Here is a 25,262-nt window from a genome sequence, read left to right on the forward strand (position 1 = left end):
TACGTGTGCGCTGACCACTTTATTACTTCCTAAATTTATTATTTTATTTTATTTTAAGTTAATAATACGGAAAACGAGATATTAGTGGTATAATATGTGTCATATATACATATCTTCGAAAAATTAGTTCGACCTTTTGACCGCGAGATGGCGACCCATTTGTGTGTCCATGAATCGCATGCTTTAATCAGAAAATTTTAATTCAACTGTAATAATTTCACTACGAACCAAATGCTACTAAATGATACTAAACCATTTTACTAATATCATTAGTAGAGTGCTGGCCAGGGCTGACTATAGATGTATGATTAGATGGTTAGTTCATAGTATCATAGTTCAGTTAGTTTTACCGGTTTAGCGTCAGATGACTATCCATTTTGTTAACAGTGTGGAAATTGATAAATAAATATACTAATATGTCAAGAACTGAAAAGAAAATGGGTTTCATACACTACGATTACATTTTTTATGAACCAATCAATTTATTTTAATCGTGGAAGGTACAAATGTATCGTGTATAGTAAGTATGAAATTTCATTGATATTATTGAGATTTTTTATGAGTGCTACCACCCAAAATCTTGCGTCTTTGACCAAACATATGGAGGTACAGCATTGGAAAACCTGCAATACACCGAAAAAAAATAGTAATTTCATAATTAGAATACCCTATCGATATAGTAACAAGTAGAATACTTAGATAGCTTACAAGGAATGTATGATAACATTATAATTATAGTTAGGTAATAATAAGCATAATTCCATGAACTGGGAAATACATAATCAAAAGCTTGTGGATGCTTGAGACCATATTGTACACCAGAATATATACATAAAAGTTCTCCTGTTACTCCAATTGGATATAATCCAATGAATAATGTATACCTGCGATAATGATAGTATATCATTTATAATTTCAATCAATGTAATTACTTATAAAATATTACAACACAATTTTGTAAATTACGTACCTTAACCATGTAAGTAAATATGGTACAAACTCAATGAGATTTGTGAGGTAATATAAATATCTGATTATTTCTGTTATTGACCATGCCGAGAGTGCTAATGGAAGTCCAAAAGATGATGCAGCATAATTTTCTGGAGTTGCCAGCAATACAAAGCTTACAACTACAACTCTACTTAAAATTTGAAAAGCTGTCAGTATAGGATTAGATTTAACTAAACCTAACGCTGCGTGTACTACCTATGAAATAGATACATCCTATTTATTATTTCTCTATAGATATAGCTAAACTAAGAACAAATGCTTACCTCCAAAAAAGCAGCATGTTGAAAAATAACAACAGGCCACTTAACATTTTGCCATAAAGTAGCTCTTGTCGGAGAGGAGAAATCACTTTGCAGAAACTTATAAAGTATATAACACCAACTGCAATAACAGTTGTTTACTTTTAATTGTATTTACTCGCTCGTAATATTAATTATATGAAAACTTCTATATAGTATTATAAAAAAAATTTCTTGAAAAATTCATTCTATCGGAATTTTTCTCAAATTATAACTACTTACCCTAAAACTTGTGCGAAATTATAAATTTTTAAATAAATTATTCCAGAAGAACCCGATTTCTTCGATTTCTTCGATTTCATATTTTTGTTAATTAATTCAGGCATAAATACTGTGAAACAATAACGGTAAACAATATCTATAAGTTTAATGACGGAACGTTAAAATTCATAGTCTTTTTACGCGTCCAACGACAAACTGACGAATTCATGCGTACGCTGTATAGTAACATGTACATTCTACAGGAGTGTAGCAGTGCTTACTAAAACCCACGGTGCTTGAATACTTGTTTATATTTCAAAATTCGAATCCTCGAGTTCACGTTCTTTTAATATAAAATATAAACATTTCAGTGTTGACATATGTAACACGAACATCATTACCTTAAATTTTCCTATTGACTCGTTCTTTCAGTTATTCTGGACGAAAAGAAACAGCAAAACTTGAAAACAGTTGAAAACATTCCATTCAATATTCTAAAACGATGAATTAGTTCAGTAAGGAATAGTTTCTTCAGGTATGTATACGAATTATTCTTATATGCATTTTCTCGTTTTTTTTTTGTTTAAATGAACGCTTGGATAAGAAATATGAAAGTGTTTTTTTTTTAAATTTATGTACGCATATAACAAAGTTTAAATACTTCTTGCTTGTTGATTTCTTAATAATGAACACATGATTTACTTTATACGATATTACGATTATACTAACTACGTCCCTGATTTTTGGGATCAAAGTTCAACACGCCTTACCGTACTATTTAAGAAAATGAATGCGTTTGATACCTAATGTTTAGTCAGCAGTTTTCGTAATTAAAATTTGGCCACATTTAAGTGATGTAGTTGCATTAAATTAGACAGTTAACCGAACTATTAGTTGTATATTTTTGTAGAACCTTTTCATTATCATTTCATTAAAGACCTTATTTATTTATTTATTTATCGATCGTTTATCCATTTAATAATTATTTAACGTTTATCGATTTAAGGAATATCTAAGAATAAAATAAATTGTAAACAATAGGAAAACATTCGATAACTTAATTCTTGTAATATGGGATTTCAATTTGATTTATGATATTAAATAGTTGACGACTTCCGAAATTAAATTGAATCGCGATTATATCAGATCGGTAAATTGAAGAGATTTATTATTGAAATGTCTAATATCTTATGCGTTATTACGATTAAAATGCGTATTTAGAATGAACAATATACGAAATCTTTGTATCATTTCTTCCAGTTATTTCTAATATGAATTTGTTACACTTTCGATAACGCGTTGATAATGTTGATATTATTATGTTATCAACGTTCAAATATATATAGTACAGTTGTTAATTTATCGTTTCAGTGTACTGTCAGTAAATTAAATGTTTTATAGTTATTTGTATACGATTTAAATCATAAAGATGCAATGGTTATATTTTCGAAAGCTCTTTGGAAAAGTAAGAAAACTATATTCATCGAATAATCGTCGATTCAGCAGCAATTCCAATGCTTTTGTATATGGGCATGATGTAGTAGCAGCAAAAAAAAATGGACTACCAATTGTGGCCCTAGAGTCTACAATTATCACTCATGGAATGCCTTATCCTGATAATTTAAAAACAGCTATTAAAGTTGAAAATGCTGTTAGAACAAAAGTAATTATTATTAAACTCTACAGTTGAGTCGATATGTATATCTGTTTACACTGATTATTATTGTTCTAGGGTGCTGTACCTGCTACTATAGCAATTCTAAATGGGCAGATACATATCGGTCTGAACCAGGACCAATTGGAAACCTTGGCTGTAACAGATTCTACGAAAACTATTAAATGTTCACGTAGGGACATATCATCAATTGTGAGTCAAAAGTTAAACGGAGGAACAACTGTTAGCGCAACTATGTTATTAGCTAATTTATCGGGTATACCAATAATGGCAACAGGAGGTATCGGTGGTGTTCACCGTGGAGCAGAATTAACTTTCGACATTAGTGCCGATTTAATAGAACTTGGACGTACACCTGTAGCTGTTGTTTGCTCAGGTGTCAAATCTATTTTAGACATTGAGAAAACGCTAGAATACCTAGTTAGTATACGTTTTTATGCAATAGAAACACGTTACTATGCCAAAGATTTTGCAACATATATTTCTTTTCAGGAAACTCAGGGAGTTCCTGTAATAAAAATTGGCGATACAAATCATTTCCCAGCATTTTATTGCACCGAAACATTTCAAAAAATAAACGTGCAGCACAAAGTTTCCAATTCAAAAGAAGCTGCAGACATTCTAAAAACTCAAAGAAAATTAGGTCTTCGAACAGGATTACTGTTTGCCGTTCCTATTCCTAAAGCGTATGCGTTAGATCCGAAAGAAATGGAATTAGCGATATGCAAAGCTTTAGAAAGTGCAAAATGTAAGGATATAACTGGAAAGAGTATAACTCCATTTTTGTTAGAGGAGTTAAATGAAATCACTTATGGTCGATCTCTTCAAGCCAGTAAGTACGGTCGGATCGCTTGGCGAACAAATCTTGTAACGAGAAAGCAAGTAAAGCTGAAATAAAATTGACCTTTTTAAAAATTGCAGACATGGCACTCATAGAAAATAATGCAAACATGGCAGCAGAAATAGCAATAAATCTTATCGAGAAGCGTCAAAGTTTTCCTAATAGCACAGCATCTAAGTGTTTTCTAAAATCAGAACAGAGGCCGGTAAGTTTAAAGAAGATGCGATTCTGTTTCTGTACCCTGTGTCGCTTTTTCTTGTTCTAATTGTTAAATCGGTTTAATGCAGGTTGTAATTGGCGGAGCTGTGATGGATACCACGTTACAAGTGAAGGAGCCTGAGATAAAAGTAAGTCAAGTCCAAAGTCGGAATTATACTAAATAACCAATTTTTTTTGTATTCATATTTCAGTAGAGTTATAGAACGTTTAACAGTATTTACATACAATTACGACCACATAGGTTCTTATGTACATTTAAGAATATCGAATAACGTAAACTCATAGTATAGTATGGGTAAGAGTGGTCTGATGTAGTAAGAAAATATGAGATTAGTGAAACATGATCGAAAAATAAGTCGATATTTTATTTCGTTTGAATCGTACGGAAGATATTAAAATAAAAAAAAAAAAAATGAAAAGGAAATGCTGGAATAGAATATTTCGAGTAGGAATTTTCTACCGAATAAATTTTCTACGCCGTTCGAATCTCGATATGACTATCGAAATAGTACTTGTTGGAGGTATTAGCCTAAACGAACTCGACATAAGCGTGTTTCGTTGTGCATGACAATTTGTATAATTACCAAAATAACGAACATATTTCATTAGTTAACACTTTTTCCCATACTTGGCTACGGTACTTCTATGGAATTTACCATGTATGAAACAACGTACATACCGTGTCTAACCATTTATAGATACAGTAGATTGGGTTGTTGTTTTTTTCATTTTTTTTTTTTAAGCAGGCACTATTCAAAGCTCCCTCTCTTTCATTCTTCTCGATATACGTACTTATAACATTTAAATATCGATCAGTTACAAATGACTACACACTTTAATTTTAAAAGCCCTTCTCGTTATGGGATCGTATAATTGTCAGGATACATCTGGTGAGAGTGGAACATAGATATACGAAGTCTTTCGTTCGTTTTGGACAAAATGATGCAACGCGAGGATTTAACCAACAACCAAAGAGAATAATCGGAAGAAAATAAAGAAAAAGAGTACGTTAACATTATTCCATAGAGTTCAAAGTTAACGCGACAGCTGAACTCTACTCGAAAAGGTAGCGTGTGTAGGTCTTCGCTTCTGGGCGGCTTGCGTTAACATAGTTGCCATCTAAATGATCATTTAAAAATCGATTCGCTACCTGTCATTATACATATAATATTCCTTATATACATTTAGTGGCAGAGGCTGTATGTCTGCGAGGTGTAAGCTTCGTATTATTATTTTATCTTAATACATTCAACGACAACTCGATGGCCTGATTAAGAAAGAACCCCGGAGTGTTAAAAAATCAAACGCGTGAGAAAAAAGAACAGAACGAAAACAATGGCCCTACGATGGCTTCTCCGGTAATCTAACGCGTTAACGTACGATGCTAATGATACCCTGTTGTCCAGACTGATATACTTACGAGAAAGACGTAAATTATTAAATTCGAAGTCTAACAAGGAATCATCGATACGATGATACAGATTCAGGGATAATACCAAAGAAAGGACGATGTCTCGATGTTGAACTCTGTTTGCGGGTTTTTTCTTAAGCAGACGATCGACCACTTAACGTATACTACCGAACACCGCTATATACAGTCTACTAATAGAGTGTGTCCATTATCTTTGCGCTCGTAAACGTATAATCTTATAGATTTCGATTAATCCTAGCTAGGAAGCCAAGTACGTTGAGTGTCGTATTGATATTTATACGACTTTACAGCACAAATCAATGCAGACTACTCGCGCTGCATGTATTCCGTTTATATAAAAAGAACTATTCAGGAAACAACCTTATAGTTGTTACTTATATTTGTCGAGTTACATTTACTATTTCCAATAGCTCTTCGTTTTCGCGTTAAATTCTCGTGTATATAGCTCGTCGAAAAACAGATGCGTTTTATTTTTTATAGTCCTGTTCTGCGGGCAGAATTAGCGTGACAATAGTATACCACAATATTTCGTCGTAACTATCGCGCAGAAATTAGCAAAATTCTTAGTTGGATCAAAATCTCAAAGAACAAACAAAAGATAAACAAGTCTCCGTTAATAAATGTCTCTAATAATTGAAATAATCTAATAATTGGGCCACGTTGTTTCTTCATCTTGTACTCCAGTAACATTTTGCCCGTCATCTTCTTATTCATAAAAACTACATAAATATGCAAACGCGAATGGAAGAAGAAGAAGAAAACGTTCGCATGACGATAAGCGATTAACCTTTGATATATCCCCTGGTATTATTTACTACAACCTGGTAGCTACCATCGCTCACGTATAAATAACAGCTTAACTTTTGCCCGATTCTTGTTTTCGTTGAAATTCTGAACAAAAAATGGAACGCTATTTTTGTTCTATTACTAACTGTACATACCAGCGGTTCGTGTCGCAACGATAGTTACGTTGTATATATTGTGACATATTACTCGCGATTTACGTAAAAATCGGTATACAACGATTTCATGCTCAAAATATCCTCGGTTCGACTTGATTTAAGAGAGAGCGTAGGAAACTTACGGCTCGAAAACAAATCTACAAAAGTAATTAATTTCGCTGACCGTGCGAGGACGGAAAGACGTGTAAAGAATACGCGTAGAAAGAGAATTTTGAAAGACCACGAAGGCATGTCTGGTGCCTTTCGTTTCTTTTCATTCTATTTTTTTGTTTTGTTTTGTTTTGTAATTATCATTTTTTTAGATATATTGTTTTCTCGGTTCGTTTTCATCCTTTTATTTCGTTTACGTTGATTCTCGTTTCGCCGTGGCCTTTACATGTCACGTAAAGTAAAATACATGTACATATACTCTGTCAACACATTGGATCTTGTCGCTGTGCAGACTTTGCACTTGCGCTGATCTCACAGAAGAAACGTACGATTCGAACATCTCAAACTGTATGGCCAATTTCAGATCTTGAACAGGTTGAAATTCCTTTTCGTCTTATTTCACTTCAACATAGATTCGAATAATATACTTGTCTATTCGATGAAAATTTTTACGTTTCACGAGTGTCGTAGATCTAAGTAGACTAACGAAAACTAAAAACGTTAAAAAGCTTCGGTTCTGTGGGTCTATAAAAAAGAAAAAGAAAAAGAAAAAGAAAAAGAAAAAAAAAAGAAGAAACGAATATACACTTAGTACTGTAAATATTTTGATTTGGTCATTCGTTATGTATAATCCGTCGCGGTATCAATACGTTTAAGTATGCTTGGTCTTGTTTTACCATCTAACTTGTTTGTCGCTGCAGTCTTCCTTATTACGATGCTCAAATCCTGGGACGCGAGATTCTAACATTTTCTATGTTTGCGATATAAATGCTTCGTAGACTTGGTTCGCGCTAATAGAAAACTTGTTTGTCGTTTACCTGCGTAATCAGATTATCTACCGTTCCATCTATGTAGACGCTAACGAAGTGTCTGTCAATCGCATCACCGATTCTAAAAATACAGCAGAAGTTCGACTGTACAGGGTACGTCACGGAATTGAGACGGGTCGTTTCTCTTGATTCGTGAAATGTAATGTACGAAAAACACTGGCAGAGAAAACGTTGAATGGTATGGTGGAACAATTTTCTTTGTCCGGATAAGAATTTTGCTCATCTTTCCTGATTCGATAATGATAATCGTGGATTACATTTTGCCCAACACTACCGAGTACACGATCACACGAGAAAATTGGCTCCTTTGAAAAAATCAATAAGGACGCTATCAATCGCTTCTACGAAAAACTAAAATTTGTTTCACGTCGATAAGAAAGCCCGAGTACCTTGTATTTAACCCGAGGGAAACGGTAGACTGTTGCGTCCGATTGATCTTCGAAGCAATTCTAGAATTCATTTTCTCTCCCTCTTTCTTTCTCCTTGACGTAATTTTACGACAACACGTAGAGTACTATAATCGAGAAACATTTCGACGAAATTATGTCGCGAAATTAAATTTCACACGAAGAAATAAACAAACTTGTTCTCTGGCTTTCCTAATAAAAAGAAATGAGAACGAAATCTTGGTTTTTTTATCTTCATCTTCGGTGATTCTACATTCCTCGTCAAGCGCTTTCGATTAATCTACATTTACGATCAGGCTTCTTTTTATGCCTTATCTTTTTTTCATTGTCTTTTTGATCATTTTTGCGTCTTTGTTCAATTTTGTCAAGTAATACTCGACGGATGCGATGCGTCGTAAAGTTTCGTGACGCAATCGTCTCTGTTAATTTGCACTTAAACGTTCTCGGCGATGAATTTTACTTAGGAAAGTAAAACGACCACGTCCATCGAATTCTTGACTCGTTTTACAGCAATCCGTAGGAAAAGGATCGAGTTTAATAGAAAAATATTAACGACGTCGTCGGTCCTCGGCAGTCTGCTACGAGACTCAACTTTTGGGATCACCTCGTTGGGATTCCGATTCAGACGCGAATTTCAAATTTCCGGCTCGTTTCGTTTGCGACAAAACGAGGATTTCTAGAATGAGTGTATGCGTGTGCGTATGTGTACGCGTGTATGTACCGTTAGTGGAAGAAATCTAACGAGGTGTTGGAAGGTGTCGGGAGGCGAATAAAAAACGAGCGAAATACTTGTTTAACGGTGTTCGCTACGTGCAGCATTATCTTTTTTTTAACTTAATGTCGTGTTATAAATTCAGGATTTAAATAACAAAATACCATTTTAGTGGAATGAAATTGTAAAGATTAGCAAACCTCGTGAACGCGTCTCGCGTACCTCGTTATATTTGTTCCATCCATTTTACGTATAGCTGTGTGCGCGATTTAAGTCGAAACGAGTCGCGTGTGGTTCACGAATTTCGCGTGAAATAGTCTTTGTAGAAAAAAGTAGTCGATTTCGATAAATGGCTGTCGATCGAAATTCGAGAATCTACGGTATAATTTGGTTCGCGTTAGTTTCGTTTTATTTTTTTTATATATATATGTATATATATATATATATTTTTTTTTTATTTTTTTTTTTTTTTCTATAGGAACGAGCGAATTTGTTTCTGAAACCATGCAAAAGGTCTAAATCGATGGTGTCGCGATTCGAGAAAAGCGATCAAACGCGAACCCCTCTTCGGTTTCGAAGGAAACTCGTGCCCGAAAATCAATACCTTTAACGTATCCTCGACTCGCTTTCGGCTAGTCTACCGCCTCTACAAGCGCATGTATTGTCTTTTCAAGATAGTACTCATCCAATCGTCTTAATTGAACAAATTGTTTATACATTACGATCTAATTATTGTATTCTCGCTCGCACATCCAGCTCCCGGATTATAAAAATGTCTCGTCTTAGACTCTCTTTTCTTCATCGTGGTTGATTTATAAATCGATACAACTTACGAATGATATACAGAATCGTTCACTTTATTGCTACCCAGCGTGTTTCTTTGAAGTAATCGGTACAAGAAAGAAAAATGAAAGTAACGATAGTTGCATCGTTTTGTGAAAGATACAGCAATTTGCTCTATCTTTCCCATACCGAAAGAGACTTAACTTATGTTTGAATGGAAAGTTGAATATCATACGGTTCCTTGCGCTATTACCAGGCGTACAAAATATGAAAGTATCGTATGATCGGTAACTTCAGGTGAACCAACCTGTACAGATAAATTTACGATCACTCGAGTATTTGAAATTGATTTTAGTAAGAATCGACTCCTTGTCAGATAGGAATGGATTAGGAATCAAACAGGGATTGACAATACCTTTTTTTATTAAACGTAACAACAAAAAAAAAACAACAATGTTTTTCTAATTTATATTTACTAAAAACACAAAGTGATTCCATAAATGTATATTATTAACATTTATAATTATCGAGGTAACAAAATTAACGAGATCCTCGAACTTGTTGTCCATCAACGATACTTTTTATGCATCTTTCGATATAACAAAAATAAATATATTCATCGATCCCGAATAGATCGAACATCGAGTGGACGATGGACACTTTGGGGAGTCACTAGCGACCATGTTGAGAACCTCTCTTTAAACCATTGTAATTTTTATTCGAAATCAGCGACGATTTTTCATCTTCTCTTTCGTATGGTTCGTTTATAAGAAATACGCTGGTTGCTAGTAACGCGATCATTCTGTATGCAAGATGTTTCGCGCAACTGAATCAGGCTGTAACCTTGAAATCATTTGAAATTATTTTGAATTACTTTTCCTCGATAGTCCTTTATACGCATTTCTTTACCTTTGATAAGAGTTACAGACCTAACGATTCGCAAAGAGACAAGGAGCAACTATATGTATAGGTGTAGTTTCGATACGTTACGAACACAACGAGTTTAACAATGATAGTTATCATTTGAAAAACTATGAAAGATGAGAAAAATTGACATCGCAGAGTAGCTAGCTTAACGGCGTGACGATTAAGAATCACTGGCCTAATTAATCGTACGATTAATCGTTGCGTCTGTGACCCCTGTAACGTAGAGTTTGTCGAATATTTAGATACGTTAAAGTTTCGTGTAACGTTCGAAAATCGGAATCATCAGCTATCGATATGCGAAGCATACGCGTATTTATATTTTGTCGGATTTTCTTTAATTCCAAGATCATTTCAACGGAACAGCCAGTATCCAATTCCGTTCGACAGCTTTCCGTACAAGAGGTTGGATGTAGAATCCGAGGAGCGGCTCGTCTCTGACCACGTTTTCCAAACTTTTCTCCGTGTTTTCCGTGCGGCTACACGCATGGAGCATCGGAGCCACGTATGCACGGGCTGGCTTACTTATACACGGTGATCTCGGCGAACCGGTTGCTTCTGTACAGGAAACGGTTCGAGGTGTTTCGCCACCACTTCCATAGTCAGGTCCGCCTGCTTTGTCCACCTGCCGTTATCCCCGTGCCCGGGCTGCCACCATTCGACAGCAACAATCTTCTGTTGAACTCGCGCATCTCGTAATTGTTGTTACCGTTGCTCTTCTCCCGAGCTGCACCACAGGTGTGGTTCGCCGTGGTAGGCGTAGTTTCTTCGAGAATCAACGCGCAATGGCTGTTGGTGTCGCTGTCCGCCCCACCGTCCTGCAGATTGTTTGCCAGCAGGGGGTGTCTTCCGGTGTTGCAGTCCTCCGTTTGAAGCAGCAATGACGCGTTTCCTGAAAACGATGCATTCGTTACTATCGCCAAGCATACAAAACGGGTAGAGTCGCTCCTCGTCGACGAAAGAAGGTTATGCGTTCGATACTCGATTCTTTCGCATTTCGACGATGGACTATACTGTATCGCACTTGATACAGAACCGACTCTTTGACCAACCACGATCGTAATCGCAGGAAAATTGCTAACGAAATCCAAAGAATCGCGATACGCTGATACCTAATACCGATCGTCGCGTCGGCGCCGGCGTCGAGAAGAAACGAGTTCGTGACCCAGTCCCTCTTCTCGGTTACTGGGACGATCAGTCATTTTTACGACTAACAAGGGCTCCTCATTGTTCACCACGTTTGATAAAAAGCGTAACAATCCCCCTCGAGGTGGAGCGGACGAATAATTACCAGTTTTTCGAAACGAGGTCGGCCGAGGATCGATCAAGCGAAACATTCGTTAATTCTAGTCTTCGAAAAGAATCGACATCGCGTGATTTCACCAATTTCTATATTAAGTACGGCAACGATCGGCAACTTGTTTTCTTGCCAAGAGCCTTAGTTTTGTTTGAGAAGACGAGCTTCGGCAAAATCGCGAGACGAGCAACTCGTGTATACTCGTGCATGTGTAAACAATGACGGTCAGCTACTCGAGACCGTTGTATACATACTTTACGAAAGATACGTGTTTATAACACGCGAAAAGTACAAGTTGAAAAATATAAGTCACGTTAGGTGTACAAGAGCCATGATCCATGTTCCATGGTACCCACGGGTGACGGGCACCACCACCGTTGCCGATCGCTACTTTACGATAATAGATAATCACGCGATGGTCAACGAACTTTGGACGGAATTTTCGCTACGTATTCAACGACCTACCGAGAGAATACGTCGTCCTCTTATCGTTCGAAAAGTATGACCTTTGAGTGGAGCAATACGCTCAACCGCGGTCCCTGGCTTCGAATAAAGATAAACTCTGCTATCGTTCTCGTAATTACAGACGGCACCGCGGAGTGTTAAATACTTATTAACCGGGAGCACGCAACGTCCTAGTTCTTCTAGGTTAATCGGAGTCGAGCAGAGCCCTGTACGGGTATTACTTAAACGAATTGTGTATTTGTTTGTAAAACGGAACAACGCCGCGGCCGAGGCGTACCGACGTAACGTGTTCTACTACGGTAAACATGTAGTACACGATCAAATATTTTACGCAAATTTAACCGTTCGATGGAATAAATCTCTAGAAATGGTTCGTATGTATCGATTATGCGAGTAAACTTTTGCCGAAATCCGCATACCATCGACCCGATAAATTTCTGTCGTGTCAACTAAACGAAAGGACGGAGAGAAAGTTGACTTTACGTCGTAGACATCGAGATGAGCTTACTCGTGGAAATGTTTCGCGAAACTTTTTGCCAAGTTTTGCCATCTCGAAAAGTTAGGCCAAGAACGAAGTAGCTTTCCATCGGAGGAAGGCCGCGAAACTTTAACGAAACCAACATTTCTGGTTCCTTTCGCGGATATATGAACATTTGTCGGACGTGGTTCGATATACGTTCATTAGGGTCGTCCGCGGTTTTCTTTTTCTTTCTTTTGCACGGCTTCGCAGTCGATAGCGCTTACGCGGTCTAAGCTACGGAGGTGTGCCGAAAAGATCAGATTAACGATGAAAGCCTAATGGGAAATAACTAGGTGAGCGGCAAGTTAACTGGACGCGTTCTAGAATGGATTCACGTTGTACCTCGAGACATTTTTCAACAAAGTTATCCGATTGTACATTGTAATAGATAGAAATTCACACTTGCGGAAATTCAAAGTGAACGGTACGATTTCAAAGTGAATACACGCATACGTAGAAGGTAGAACAGCTAAACTCTTTATCGAAGATTGCCCGTGTTACATCGAAGATGCGTATCGTTTAATGAGTCGTAACTAGGATCGAGCACATCGATTTGGTCCAAACATATTTAATCGTTTTTGTCGAACAAGGGAAGAATAACGATCGGTCGGTTGGTCCGTGTGCGGTGTGCACGTCAAGAAGATCTGCAAAAGATAAAAGTAATTCATAGCGAGCAGAACGTGCACGCGGGCTCGTGCTGGAGAATTTAGATTGCGTCGATTAATCTTCCCTCACGCGATTCCTACGGAGAAAAATATGTTTACCGGTTAAACAAGTTCCTCGTTTTGCGAGGACGCGTAAGCGATGTTTCAGCTGTTAGAGCTGAAACTCGGAAATCGTTTCGAGCCTCGAACGAATAACGCAAAGAATTCGGTGTACTCGTTGCGTGGAAAGTGAAAACCTACCGGGAGGAGCGACAGCGTTGGGCAGAGTAGTGCGTCGAACAATGTTCCCGTTGTTGGTCGCTTCCGGCATGACCTGCGAGAACGGTGATTGAGCTAACGTGGTCGCCGGTGGCGGTGGTTCCCGAAGCAGACGTATCTTTTGTATCATCTCTCGTATCTCGTACCGCAGGATTCCCAGAAAACACAGCTTGGCGAACGCGATTACGCAGAAACCGAGCACAAACAGCAGGTCTGCCGTTTTCCTAAGCCATCGCATCAGAGACTCCTCGCAGCCCCTCGCGAACGGTTGTTGACACGCGTCGCTGACGTTCACGCTGGGCCCGCAGCACGTTTGAGGCCAACGGCTTACGAAATCTCTGGGACCAGTCACCCCGCAACACATAAACTCCTTTTGCAAACGGTCCCACTGCTCGGTGAATCGTAGATCCTTACCGTATTCTATCTGCAGTGGAAATAGATCGCTATAAATACGTGGACGGTGTCGAGGAACTTGGGAAAGCTCTCGAGCGAGAGCCGGAGAAGGATTTGAAACACGTTAATCGATGCAGGATGTACCACGTTTGCCGAATCTAAATTTACGCATCCTCCGACGAAACGGATGGACGCCGATATTTTTAAACGGTTCAATTCTGCTCGAGATTGACGGCGGCTCGATATTAAAAATTGACAACCGATTTACCGTTTAACCGCATCGAATATTTCCGTAACACTTAACCGGCCGTTGTCACGTCTGCGCGGGTTCACGAATCCAATCGTCGCGTCAGTCTCGCGAGTTCAAAATTAGCAATGGGATCAAGCACCTTACGAGTAGATTCGAATCCTAGCCAGCCAGATTCTTCGTTTGCGATTATTCCAAATCTATTCCAATCGTATATTTATTGTTTGTTTTTGCATGCACGATATACCTTGGAGATGCTATACCTCGAGAAAAGACGCAGCGTTGCGTCAACGTAATCGTCGGTCGACAGAACAGAATGTCAGAAACGACAGGAAGCGATAGCGAAAATTCGACGAGAAACTTTGCTAACAGAGAATTGCTTTTACGACAGCGAAAGAAGAATACGACGGAAACTATGGTCCGATATCCGGGATACGCACATTTTCCGTCGATTATGCGATCGACCTAGATAACAGCTGGGCTAAGAATAATGACTGCAGATACGAGAAGAGAAACGAGGTGAAGCGGGCAAAAGGTTGGAACCGTTGTTAATCTCCCTGACACTGATTTTTCATCGCGACGGCAACGAGGGGGTTGGAAACTAGTTCAGAGGCTCGCGAGTTTATCAGCGAAATTCCTGAATCCGAAGTTTACACCGATCGGTGAAGGTGTCTTTGAGTAAAAATTAAACGAGTCAACGAATACTGTCACCTGAACTTTAACCCCGATCACGGCATAATCTTAATATTCAATTATGCGAGCCATCGTAGAAATTGCGATAGATGAATTGCCACGTAGTTTGATATGCGTTATGGGCATTCGCAAGTTAAATTAATGACATTTTACCGTGAGAACCAATCTAAATTAGGATAGCTCGCAAGTTATATCGCGTAAACGAAACGATAGATACGCAAGATGCAGCGAAGAGGGCGGGGGCCGATAACATCTGCAATAACACGGTAATATATCAACGCTCACGTTCATACAAATTTTATACCGTTTAGACTACTTGGAGTTATTTAAATTTTCGCGTAGCCTCCGCTCGATAATCAGAGAACTTGACTCGTCGATCGAATACTTGGATTGCGAGTTGAGAATTCGCTGGACGATTGCAAATTAACGAGTGTTCAAACAATTGGAATAGTATTTTTCAAACCTCCAATTGCGAGGTATATCTAACGATCCATCGGGAAGCAAATTAATTAGTCTAGACGGAAACGTTAAACCAGCAACGATCGCTGTTCGTTTAAATGTCAAGCGTCGTAGATGGAAGAAACTTCGTGCCGCCAAGTTACCAGGAAATATATAAATACCTGCACACGCGTTTATAAATAGACTGTATACCAGTTATGGTATGAATATTATTCATACTACCGTAGAAACTATAGTTGAACGCGTTGGGTCAGCCAACCACGGGTCGGTAACGCCGCGCCATTTCAATAGTTACGATGCGATGCGAAACACGCGAATCCAACATTTCTTCGAGGCAAACTAATTTAAAAAAAAAGAACATACCGCGCAGAGAATATAATTGCTGTTCAATGTAGCGGAACAATTTTACACTCGAATTTACTTTTACACCGTCGATTCGCCGTCAAAAGTAACGTACAAGTACGAATACTCGAAATTTTGCTGAAATTATCAATGATAGCTGATTTTTAGGACGGTTACATCCCATTTTTTTTCGCCGATATTACAGGAGAAATTAAATCGATTTTTTGACTACGGACGTCTGTGTAGATTTGTTACGTTTATCGATCGAACGCTGCCGAGAATAGCATTTCAAGCGAATCTCGCGGCGGGACGGAAATAAAACGGTAATCGAATGGAAACACGGGACGGTATGTGCGCGGCGAGATGGACTTGGATCAGCCATACACGAGGAAAACTAAAAAATTAAGAATCATTCGATTCCGTCCGGTTTTGTTTAAATAGCTCCTGTTTATAATTCAAGCGCGTTTCCCACACCGCGGCCGATACCGCTTAATACAAGTTGGACGTGCTGCTCCACGTCTCGTCGAATCGCGACGCAAACCTGTCCTTTTTGCTGGTCGATACTCCATTGAATGTTGCCCGCTGATAAGAACGGGCCACGCCTCTGCGATTCTTCGACGGCTGTAACTCTGACAGGAACCGACGTCTCTGCTCTTTTCGCATCTATTTATATTCTCTCTTAACGCTGTCGGTCGGACACCAGTCGCTAACTATCACCGATTTTTCTCTGGCTCGCTTTAATCCTGCTATTTTCAACGCATTCGACAGATACTTGTACGCAACTGGTTTTATCTTGATATGACGAATCAAGCCATCGAATATAAATAAATAAATAAATAAATAAATAAATAAAAATATCCGGAGAAGTCTACGCTACACGGTATTTCCAAGTCCAGCGAAACTTTGATCGAGTGAAGCGCGCCCTTTAAATTATTCTAGTCTGCCGTATAGACGGTGAGGTATAACGTATCCGAACCTCGATAACGTACCAACCGCTATGGAAAGTCGTCTACGATCGTGTCGAGCCGTTGGTCGTTGGAAAGAAATCGAAACGGTATTCGTAGTTTTACATAGATTGATACGATGCTTGGGAACAAGGTGCTCGAGTTGGCTCGAGTCGATTCGAGTGGATTTATTCTACCGACGCCGACACCGACGCCGAGATCCGTCCTGTAGCGGCTGACGGTAGTATTGCCGATTCGCTCATTGCCAAAACGAGCCACTTATACCGTGCTTAACGACAACATTGCCCTCGACGCCCGTCGTATAATAGCCTTTTCAATCGTCGAGCATAAAATACTCGCGATGCTCGTTGCACATTGCAAATCTGCTCATTCTTGACTAGATTGGCACGCGGCGAAAATTTAACTGGAATAATAGACGACGAAAATAACGTATGCAAAGAACAAGAGATTGTCTATCTTTTATTCGTCACTCGAGATGTTTATCTAGGTAAGGATTTTGCCCATCTCTGGGAAAAAATCTCCTCGAACGCCGCGGAAAAAAAATGTAAATCTTGGAGAGGTTTATCCACTGCCGCCGTAAACAAATTTCTGTCCTGCAATCTATCTGGTCTGAGATTCTCGGTATAACAAATCGCGGCGCGCTGTATATCACGCCAACCAACTCACGAGGGAGAAAATAGTCGTGGAAAAGAAGTTTCGGTGGTTTCCAAACTTTTTGGGTATGTTTAAGATGATAACACGACGTACTTGTACAGTTCTTCGACTTGGACGATCGGTGTATCGATAAAAAGAGATATTTAGGTTGTTCGTCGTTTGTTTTATTAAACGGAAGCAACGATTGTCTCAGAAAGGAAGATATCCCAGGGTCTCGGCCCTGGGACTTATGGTTTCCAAGCTTGGTTTGATACTTGGGGGGAAAAAGTCTCCGCAGAGGGTTGATTATCTATATGCCCCGGTCGAGCGAACTTTTTACAAGCAACGTCGAGCTGCCTTGGATGAAGCGTCTAACAATAAGATGAAGTTCGTTTACATACGGTAGACTATTAACGTTGAATGGAATCAAAGTTTCTTTAACGACTCGCGAGAAAAGACTAAAACGAAGCTGTGCTTCCTACTCTCTAATCCGATCGTTCGAAATACGCGTACCGCTTCGATTAACGAATCGTCTGAAAAAGAAGATCCGAAGACGGTCCGAAAGGAAGGATACCGACCTGCAGTCGTTGTCTGAGATTGGGCCTGAGCTCGGCGCGCATCCTCTCGAATCGGAAGACCCAGGCGACCCCGATGACGGCGTCGCCGAACAGAAGCGCCAGAAGTAGAACCCAATAGGCGTTGAGAAGTCTGGCGCTGAGCCTCCTAGCCGCGATGCAGCCGAGCAACTGCACCAAGCCCAGCTGCGTGGCCAGTGCCAAATAAGCGTAGAGTGCTGTTGGGTCGAATGCACGAGGCACACCTGGCATCACGAAACGACGAGGATCGCCGGTGAATAAAAGAGTACGCGAGACCGTAGCGGCGAAGCCGAGCGCGCTACCGAGCAGCACCAAGTTACAGGTGTAGATCCAGAGCCGGTAATATCGCATTGCGACGTCCTGGCCACAATCGGCGCGTCTTTGGGACGTCACCGACGCCACCGACTCCTCGGCAACGTACGAGAGACTGCTGTCTCTTTTGAGAACGTTGTTGTTGATATTGTTGATGTTGATGTTGTTGTTGTTGTTGTTGATGATGATGTTGTTGTTGTTGTTGACGTTGTTATTGTTATTGTTGTTGTTGTTGGTAGTAATCGTGGTAGTCGTGTCCGTCGAGTGTCGATGCTCTGGACGGTCGTCCAGCAGGAATAAAAATGACTGTTTCGCGCTGCAGTCCTTGTTCGCTGTCTTTTGGTTGTGCGTCGACTGCGGGGTGACTGAACGTTGCAGCAGCATCACCGTCATTACTATCGTGCCTCCCTGGTACGCGTGTCCTCGTCGTAAGGATTATACCCTGGGTAGAATGGAAGCGGGGGCGTGTATCAAGCCAAAGAGCCCCGACGAGTAATGTACCGAGAAACGGCGCGTGTCACGCGAGACACATTATGCGCCTTGGCAGGTGCAGCCTGTTCATTGCAAGACGATGGTCGCGGGCTACCCTGGTTCTCCGCGTCGTTGCAGATTCCTGTGGACTCGCTTTCTCGTGGTGACGATCGCAGCGTTGATTCCTACGGCTAGACAGATCACAAGTGTTAATATACATACTTTTCCTCTTTTTCGATGCAAGGATATTTCGGAATGAACAAAATGAATCGAAAATGTGTATCAGTGGTTTTTTTGTGGGTTGTCGAGTGTATCGCCTCGGGCGAAAGTCTGACCAGAATATGCAACGTTTTACTTCGGCCACTCGTTTCGACACTTTCGACCCTCTTTCCACTAGCTTTCCACTAGACTGCTCGAGTTTACGTTAAATTGCCTGTGTCGAGTGGTTCGAGAGATTGCGTCGTCGCGGATAATAGATCGATCAAAGGCAACGGTACTCGACACAGCTGAATTAGGGATTAGAAGATCGCGCCATTTGGTTACTAAATTGGATCGTTCGAGTAAATACAATCAATCGTCTGACCAAAACGATAGACGGCGTTAGGTTCGGCCACTTCTGTCGATCGATATTCTACCTGCCATTCCTACGATTCGATGACAGACTAGTAATCAATGGCAGCAATGCAAACCAAGTCGATCTTTCAGATATGAGAAATTTAGTCGGAACGTGGTATCAAAGTGTCCGCGAAAGATTTATGGCTTGGGACGAGCAACGATCGTCTCGCGTACCGACTCAAAATTTATAGTTTCCGATAACGGATCCGTGACTCTATAATTTGTTTCATCCGTTTAATTCGAGGTAAACGTTCGAACCGGTAATCGATCGATCGCGCGCGAACCTCGCAACACCGCTTTGGCCTTTGTTTCATCGCAAGAACAATATTCGAGCGCCGGTTGATATCAGATTCGTGTCATCGATACGAAGCAATAAAGTTTTCGAGGGCGAGCAATCTATCTTGTCGGACACCGTACAGACTGATTGCGTCACGTGTATTCTGTTTCTAGTCGTGGCTAAAAGTCGAGTGTACTTTGAAAATTGATAAAAATATCGAACCTATACATCGATCAAATTGACCAAACAAAGAGAGACGAATCGAGACTAAAATCACAAGTCGTCGAACCATTTTCCTTAATTTTTCTTCCGTAATGCGCGCTCCGGACAGCTTTCCCGCTCAATTTCTCGAAGGACGCGAGGACGCGTATCGCCCGATATACAGACTATACACGTCGCATAGATACGGTAATTATTAGCCTTCATCGCGATAGATCACGTTAAACCAACGTACGCCGCGAAATGGCACGAAAGGGTCGCCTAGCGTGCGCCTGGCTAAATTGTATTTCTTTCTGACAGTTGTAGCATGCGATAGGCGATTCTGTTATCGATCCCCTGCCGGCTAGTTGTGCGCGCCCGCATTGCCTCCGTTGGGAGAGAGAACACAACGTACAAGACGGCTAGGAGAGAACTCTGCGAAAGCTGACAAGCCGATCTCACGAAACAATCGTTCAAAGAAATACCGGAAATACTACATTTCAAAGATGGCGACGAATTCGAAAATCTTTCTGAAAGATGTTGGCGACGAATACGAATTAGTTTTGCCCGTCCCGACTATGGATTTTTGTTTTCTTTCAATTAAATGCGAGCATACAATTTTACGAAAAAGTATGCGTGAAAAATCGTTGGCGAGAGATATCGTCACAAAGAATCTGGAGATCGCGGAAGGTACCTGGGTAATCGTATATCTATCGAGTATTCTTATTTGTCAGCTGTCGTCACGTCAGCAGCGTAGAAAATGATGCTTGCTCGCACGAACAATTTTTTAAAATATTCTCGGAGCAAATATTTCCCGTGCAAATAGAAACACCTCCGACTGTGTTAACGGGAGGGTTTTAAATGTCGCGCCGAGATTATTTCCGTGAATTCATATTAACGAGACATTTATAACTTTAAATGACGCGCATCAACTGACATTTCGAATCGCTTCGGCAGCTGGTATTTATATTTATCGAGTACTTTGAAAATGGCAATATTCGCGTTGCAGCATTCGTAATCCGTCTAACGTGATCCTATAACTGAGAATGAAGGTGTTTTTCAAAAAGAAAAATTATAATTTTGGTTACGCGACGATTGGAAGGTCTGCGTTGTATAAGCGGAAGATACCAAAGGAACGTACACGTTAGAAATATACTTACGATAGCATTGCATAAAATCGAACCTGTCTAGCAATCCCGTGTTAACAGCAGGTGATATCGAGCGAAACCAAGCTGGCTAATTTATTATCCAACGATAAACCGGCAAGTCCGGGTTTTCGAGGTTTTGACAGTCGGTGGTCTTAAAAAGAACGCGAGGAATATCGTCGTCCGCGTCTTCCAAGTTCTCCGTACTTTCTACCTTTAACGTGGAGTCTCGACAAGTTGCCTCTTCCCTTTCGTTTACACACAACGGTCCCCTATTCAAGCTTTTTAGCGATTCAGGAAGCAAATTGCACCGCGTGAAATGAGAAGCTTTCCACCGGATTCGTTTAAACACTGCATATTCCAGCGGTTGAATGAGTAAACACGCGCATGAGGGGATTGCGAACGCGGCGCGGCGCGGCGCGGCGCACGGTTGCTCTCGTTAATATCGCAGTGCTTCGACATTTCCTGCTCGCGTGCGCTTAAACTTTGCTTTAACGGTACAAATTTTTATTAGAAATCTTTTGAAATCGTTACAAAATCTCCAATACTCTAGACCAAAACAAGATTTAACCAAAGTTTTTCCTACTTATCTCGCATAAAATCATCCGCATTGTATGCATCTAAATGAACGGGTTCGAATTCTTGGCACGGCTCGGGTCGAATCACCCGCGTAGTTGGGAATCACTGCACCGGAGTTCTCCGTGGCTCATGTTGGAATATACGCGGCGACGATAAACACAACACGGTGGAAGAACGGACGATGCACATGCACCGTGCTCGACGAATCCACACACGTACGTTGTGTGGACCTAAGAAAAGAAAGAGGGGTAAACAGACGTGGGTGGAGAACAAGGAAGCCCTCGTCGTCGATAGATTCGCGACGATCCAACGCGAGAAGGGGCGCGCACGTTGCAAGGGCTGTTGACTATCTCCGCTCTCGAGTTCGTTCCCTCTTTTTCTCTTTTATGCATCGATGTTGTGCACGGACAGGGCTAGCGAGTGGTGCATTGCAACGAAACACGGAAGAAAGGTAAGGACCCATCGATCGTTTAAGCCCTCCGGGCGTGCTCCCGCTGAATACACCGCCGAAAGGAAACCGATGTGAATCAGTCTTGTCCAAAATCTAATTACCAAATGGTTATCTTTGTTACTGGCACGAATTTTTCAACGCGACCTTTTTCCCGTTATTTCGAAGAATCCAAATTTTCTGTCCACGAATCGAATATTTTCCATTTTTTTTCAAAAGTTCCACAACTCGATAAACCAACCCCTAATCCGAGGATTTTTGCCCCATACCAACGGGAACACATTCACAGTCAATGTCCTGGTCAATGTTCAGGCGACGTGTTCACTCGATACCGATGGAAAGGTGGCGTAGAATCGATTCTTCGTCACCTCGTCGTTTTCCTTGGTTCTTCTCCCGCAGAGAGAAACGAGAAAATCCCTTCCATGCCGGTGTGTGCGACGAACGAGGGCTGACCTTGTCCAGTGAATGAAACGACGCGGCGAGCATCGCCGCGGAGAATAGGTCGCGGTCTCTTTTAATTAAATACCTACACAGTACGGAGGACGGGAAGAGCGAGCAGAGCAGAGAAAGGGTTCCAGGGGGTAGTAGCGACCCGTGGCAAGAGTTTTTAATTAGTTATTGACACAGATGTTCGTTAACGTTTGAAGGAGGGCTGGACTCGGAGACGAAGATGGTCAAAAACAATGAATAACGAACAAACGATTGTTTATCCGTTACATGTTGAATTTCAATTAAAAATAAAGTATTCCGTAACGAACATTGTAAACAATCACGGTTTGGTTGTGTGTGTTCGAATAAAATGTTGCCCCTCTCTGCTTGGAGGGAAACCGAGAATCAACCGCTCGAGAAGGGAGCAAGAGAAAAGCGCGGAGAAAGGGAGAGGGAGAGGGAGAGGGAGAGGGAGAGGGCGAGGGAAAGGGAGAGAGAGAGAGAGAGAGAGAGAGAGAGAGAGAGAGAGAGAGAGAGCGAGAGCGAGAGAGCGAGAGCGAGCGATGTTATGCAATCCTTCCCCCGACCTTCCCGAAGGAATTTATCGTCGCTTTCCTTCGCTTCGTTTCTCTTTCCACGTATGTATATATTTATTCAGCGACTTCCACTGTCACGGCCCCGCCTCAATTATCCACGCCTCGTTCGCACCCCTGCGGAGTTACAGCCCAACGAACGATACTCTGACACCGAGGAACGTTGGATATATCTTTGCATAGAATCGTGGACCTCCGCCAACGAGTAACAAGTCGAAACATATGTAAGGAGACACTCGAATCGGTGTCTCCTGAAAAATTCTTCTCCGACGAAATTTCCATGAAAATACGAAAAGGCTGTTCTTATTCTGGATACCTCGAAAAATGAAATCGTTTGGAGCACACCAGACTTAGATCCGCACCCGTAACCCTCGAAAGCGACACAGTCGCTGTATACATAAATATCTGATCGTTCTCTGCACACACGTGTTTAGTGTTCTCTGTCTGTCGATGCGGGGACGTTAGGAGGAATGAAATCGAAGCGGTAGTCGATAGTTGGAAAAGACTTTTCTAGATCTCGTTACTGACCTTTAGGCGCGCTGAAGGCTGGCACATCGACGATCCGACGTGCGCGTCATCAACACCATCGTAGCGATCGCAAGTATGACGAGCGAGAACGAACGTAAATAGTCGACAGACAGGAACGTGGTCGTCACGTCACGTCTATAACCATCGCCGTGAGCGTCGTCGGGATTGTTCCCCTCGTCGTTCATGCCAACTCGCTGCTTGCTTTCTTCGCCGTTTGCCTCTAGTTCGCGCGACGGATCCGCTCCTCACCACCATGATCTCGCGCGGTTCGTTATGCGCGTCGTCATCTTCTCCTTGAATTATCTGACGGTGATCGTCACGGTGATCCTGAGTTCGTTTCGCTGGCTCCGGAGACGAGCAAAATAATGGACAGCGAGTAAAGCGAACCTAAGACACGTTATCCGAGCCAACGATTAAACGGATTATACGTTTTATTCGACTAACAACGAATAAACTTTATCCTTTATTCGTAACTCGGAGGTCGCATCTGAATAGAAATTTTGCCCATCTTCGAGTGGGTTTTGTCGCGGGGCAACAACCGTATCGCGTAAAGAAACAACACTCACAAGGACGCGTGGATCGTCGATCTAGAGTACCTCGCGGTTTCGCTCGATCGAAACGTGAACGTCGTCGTTGTCTTCTCGATGGCTAACGACGTAACGACACACCAACCGGTTTCGTAGAGGAACGAAACGGAACGGAAGACGCGCTAATGGGGGGTCTCTCGCTATCACTGTGGAAGAGATGGAAACGCGACTGGCTTCGGGAAGGGTTTCTCGCGCACGGGGGTGGCTGTCAACAGCGCCCGAGGTAGGCAACCGGACTGACTCGCGGTGCTCGGTGTCGGCGACAGACAGCGCGACCACCGTGGAGACAGAGACCGAACGAGCTGAACCATCGAGAACAGAGCGAGAGGGGAAATCCGCGAGTGGATTGGTGGCCAACGGGGGATGGATGGTGCGAGCGAAATGGATAATGGAGGGGATGGTTCTCGACGATAGAAAGACTGAGAGGGAAGGTGGACCGAAAGAAGGGAGCGGCGGACAGGCGCGTGCACGCTACTCGAATTAAATCATTTTTGGCGAAAGGATGGCGGCAAATTTTAGATACCACTCGGGAAACGAATAACCCAGAGACGGCCCTGCGATCGGGCAAAGGGTTAAAACAAGTTATATACAAGATTTTATGCGAGTGCAAGAGAAACGAAACGTGTAGGGGAGAAAGTTTGTAGAAAGGGTGCACGAGTGGAAAGGTGGAGCCTCGGCAGGAGAGGAACAGATGCGATTCCAACAAAGATATAACGAGTCAGGAAATCTGACAAGGGACGAGTGGAAGGGTGAAATCACGACGAAGGGGTGAAGAAGTGAAAATCTGTGGAAAACGCGAGGGAAAGGGAGAGGAGCGACGCGAAGAAAAATAGCTATTCGGAGGAGATAAAGAACAGAACGCGATAAGAGAGGGAATAATTGCTGCCCGTGAAACGTAGATGCATCCGGTACGCATAATTTTACAAAAGAGGAAAACGACGAAAGTACATTGATTTCGATAATACATTGAGATAAGGATAAGTGAATAGAAGAAAGCGAGCTTGCGCGCTGCAGGAGTCGATTTCCACCGATGCCAAATATCAGCCTTCTGCTCGATGGCTGCACTCGCGGCTACTTTCCAACGGAATGCGAATCTCGTCA

General features: G+C 41.4%; 3 protein-coding genes across 8 annotated transcripts in view; 1 reads left to right on the forward strand and 2 right to left on the reverse strand.

Moving 5' to 3' along the window:
- The first annotated feature begins 169 nt into the window (after positions 1 to 169).
- The window catches only part of LOC128876745 (uncharacterized), a 34,514-nt gene continuing 9,421 nt past the window's right edge, over positions 170 to 25,262 (forward strand). For 2 of the 5 annotated variants that reach the window (XM_054123354.1, XM_054123359.1), the window contains exons 1-7: positions 170 to 520; positions 1,944 to 2,046; positions 2,883 to 3,174; positions 3,244 to 3,606; positions 3,679 to 4,018; positions 4,108 to 4,232; positions 4,315 to 4,374. In XM_054123354.1, coding sequence (XP_053979329.1) covers positions 2,941 to 3,174; positions 3,244 to 3,606; positions 3,679 to 4,018; positions 4,108 to 4,232; positions 4,315 to 4,374 — 1,122 coding nt within the window. In that variant the 5' untranslated portion in view covers positions 170 to 520; positions 1,944 to 2,046; positions 2,883 to 2,940. Of the gene's footprint in view, positions 521 to 1,943; positions 2,662 to 2,882; positions 3,175 to 3,243; positions 3,607 to 3,678; positions 4,019 to 4,107; positions 4,233 to 4,314; positions 4,375 to 25,262 lie in introns of all 5 variants that reach the window. The other 3 variants (XM_054123356.1, XM_054123357.1, XM_054123358.1) reach the window with 3 other exon arrangements.
- On the reverse strand, positions 463 to 1,745 carry LOC128876757 (very-long-chain (3R)-3-hydroxyacyl-CoA dehydratase hpo-8). The gene is made up of 5 exons (XM_054123396.1): positions 1,533 to 1,745; positions 1,275 to 1,392; positions 971 to 1,206; positions 709 to 884; positions 463 to 623 (listed from the first exon to the last, which is right to left on the reverse strand). The coding sequence occupies exons 1-5, from the start codon at positions 1,634 to 1,636 to the stop codon at positions 544 to 546; spliced, it is 714 nt and encodes a 237-aa protein (XP_053979371.1). The 5' UTR covers positions 1,637 to 1,745; the 3' UTR covers positions 463 to 543.
- LOC128876750 (uncharacterized) lies at positions 4,392 to 24,232 on the reverse strand. Of its 2 annotated transcripts, XM_054123382.1 has the most exons (5): positions 24,141 to 24,229; positions 23,575 to 23,961; positions 17,962 to 18,953; positions 13,634 to 14,075; positions 7,609 to 11,338 (listed from the first exon to the last, which is right to left on the reverse strand). In XM_054123382.1, exons 3-5 carry the CDS (start codon positions 18,682 to 18,684, stop codon positions 11,049 to 11,051), a joined length of 1,455 nt encoding a protein of 484 aa, XP_053979357.1. In that variant the 5' UTR covers positions 18,685 to 18,953; positions 23,575 to 23,961; positions 24,141 to 24,229; the 3' UTR covers positions 7,609 to 11,048. The 2 variants fall into 2 exon arrangements, with proteins under 2 accessions (XP_053979358.1, XP_053979357.1); XM_054123383.1 differs by having other exon boundaries at positions 4,392 to 11,338; positions 23,575 to 24,232.

Source organism: Hylaeus volcanicus, chromosome 5, assembly GCF_026283585.1.
Source record: "Hylaeus volcanicus isolate JK05 chromosome 5, UHH_iyHylVolc1.0_haploid, whole genome shotgun sequence".
NCBI classification, from domain to species: Eukaryota; Metazoa; Arthropoda; class Insecta; order Hymenoptera; family Colletidae; genus Hylaeus; species Hylaeus volcanicus.

Bases quoted from the DNA above. Each gene is read 5' to 3' on its own strand.
- LOC128876757 (XM_054123396.1), bottom strand. From the start codon at position 1,636: ATGCCTGAATTAATTAACAAAAATATGAAATCGAAGAAATCGAAGAAA. The intron at 1,393-1,532 runs GTAAGTAGTTAT...CTGTTATTGCAG, and splicing joins AATTTCGCACAAGTTTTAGG to TTGGTGTTATATACTTTATA. The intron at 624-708 runs GTAAGCTATCTA...GGTGTATTGCAG, and splicing joins AATGTTATCATACATTCCTT to GTTTTCCAATGCTGTACCTC.
- LOC128876750 (XM_054123383.1), bottom strand. From the start codon at position 18,684: ATGACGGTGATGCTGCTGCAACGTTCAGTCACCCCGCAGTCGACGCAC. The intron at 14,076-17,961 runs GTCGGTATCCTT...TTTCCACTGCAG, and splicing joins ATCTCAGACAACGACTGCAG to ATAGAATACGGTAAGGATCT. The intron at 11,339-13,633 runs GTAGGTTTTCAC...CATCGTTTTCAG, and splicing joins CAACGCTGTCGCTCCTCCCG to GAAACGCGTCATTGCTGCTT.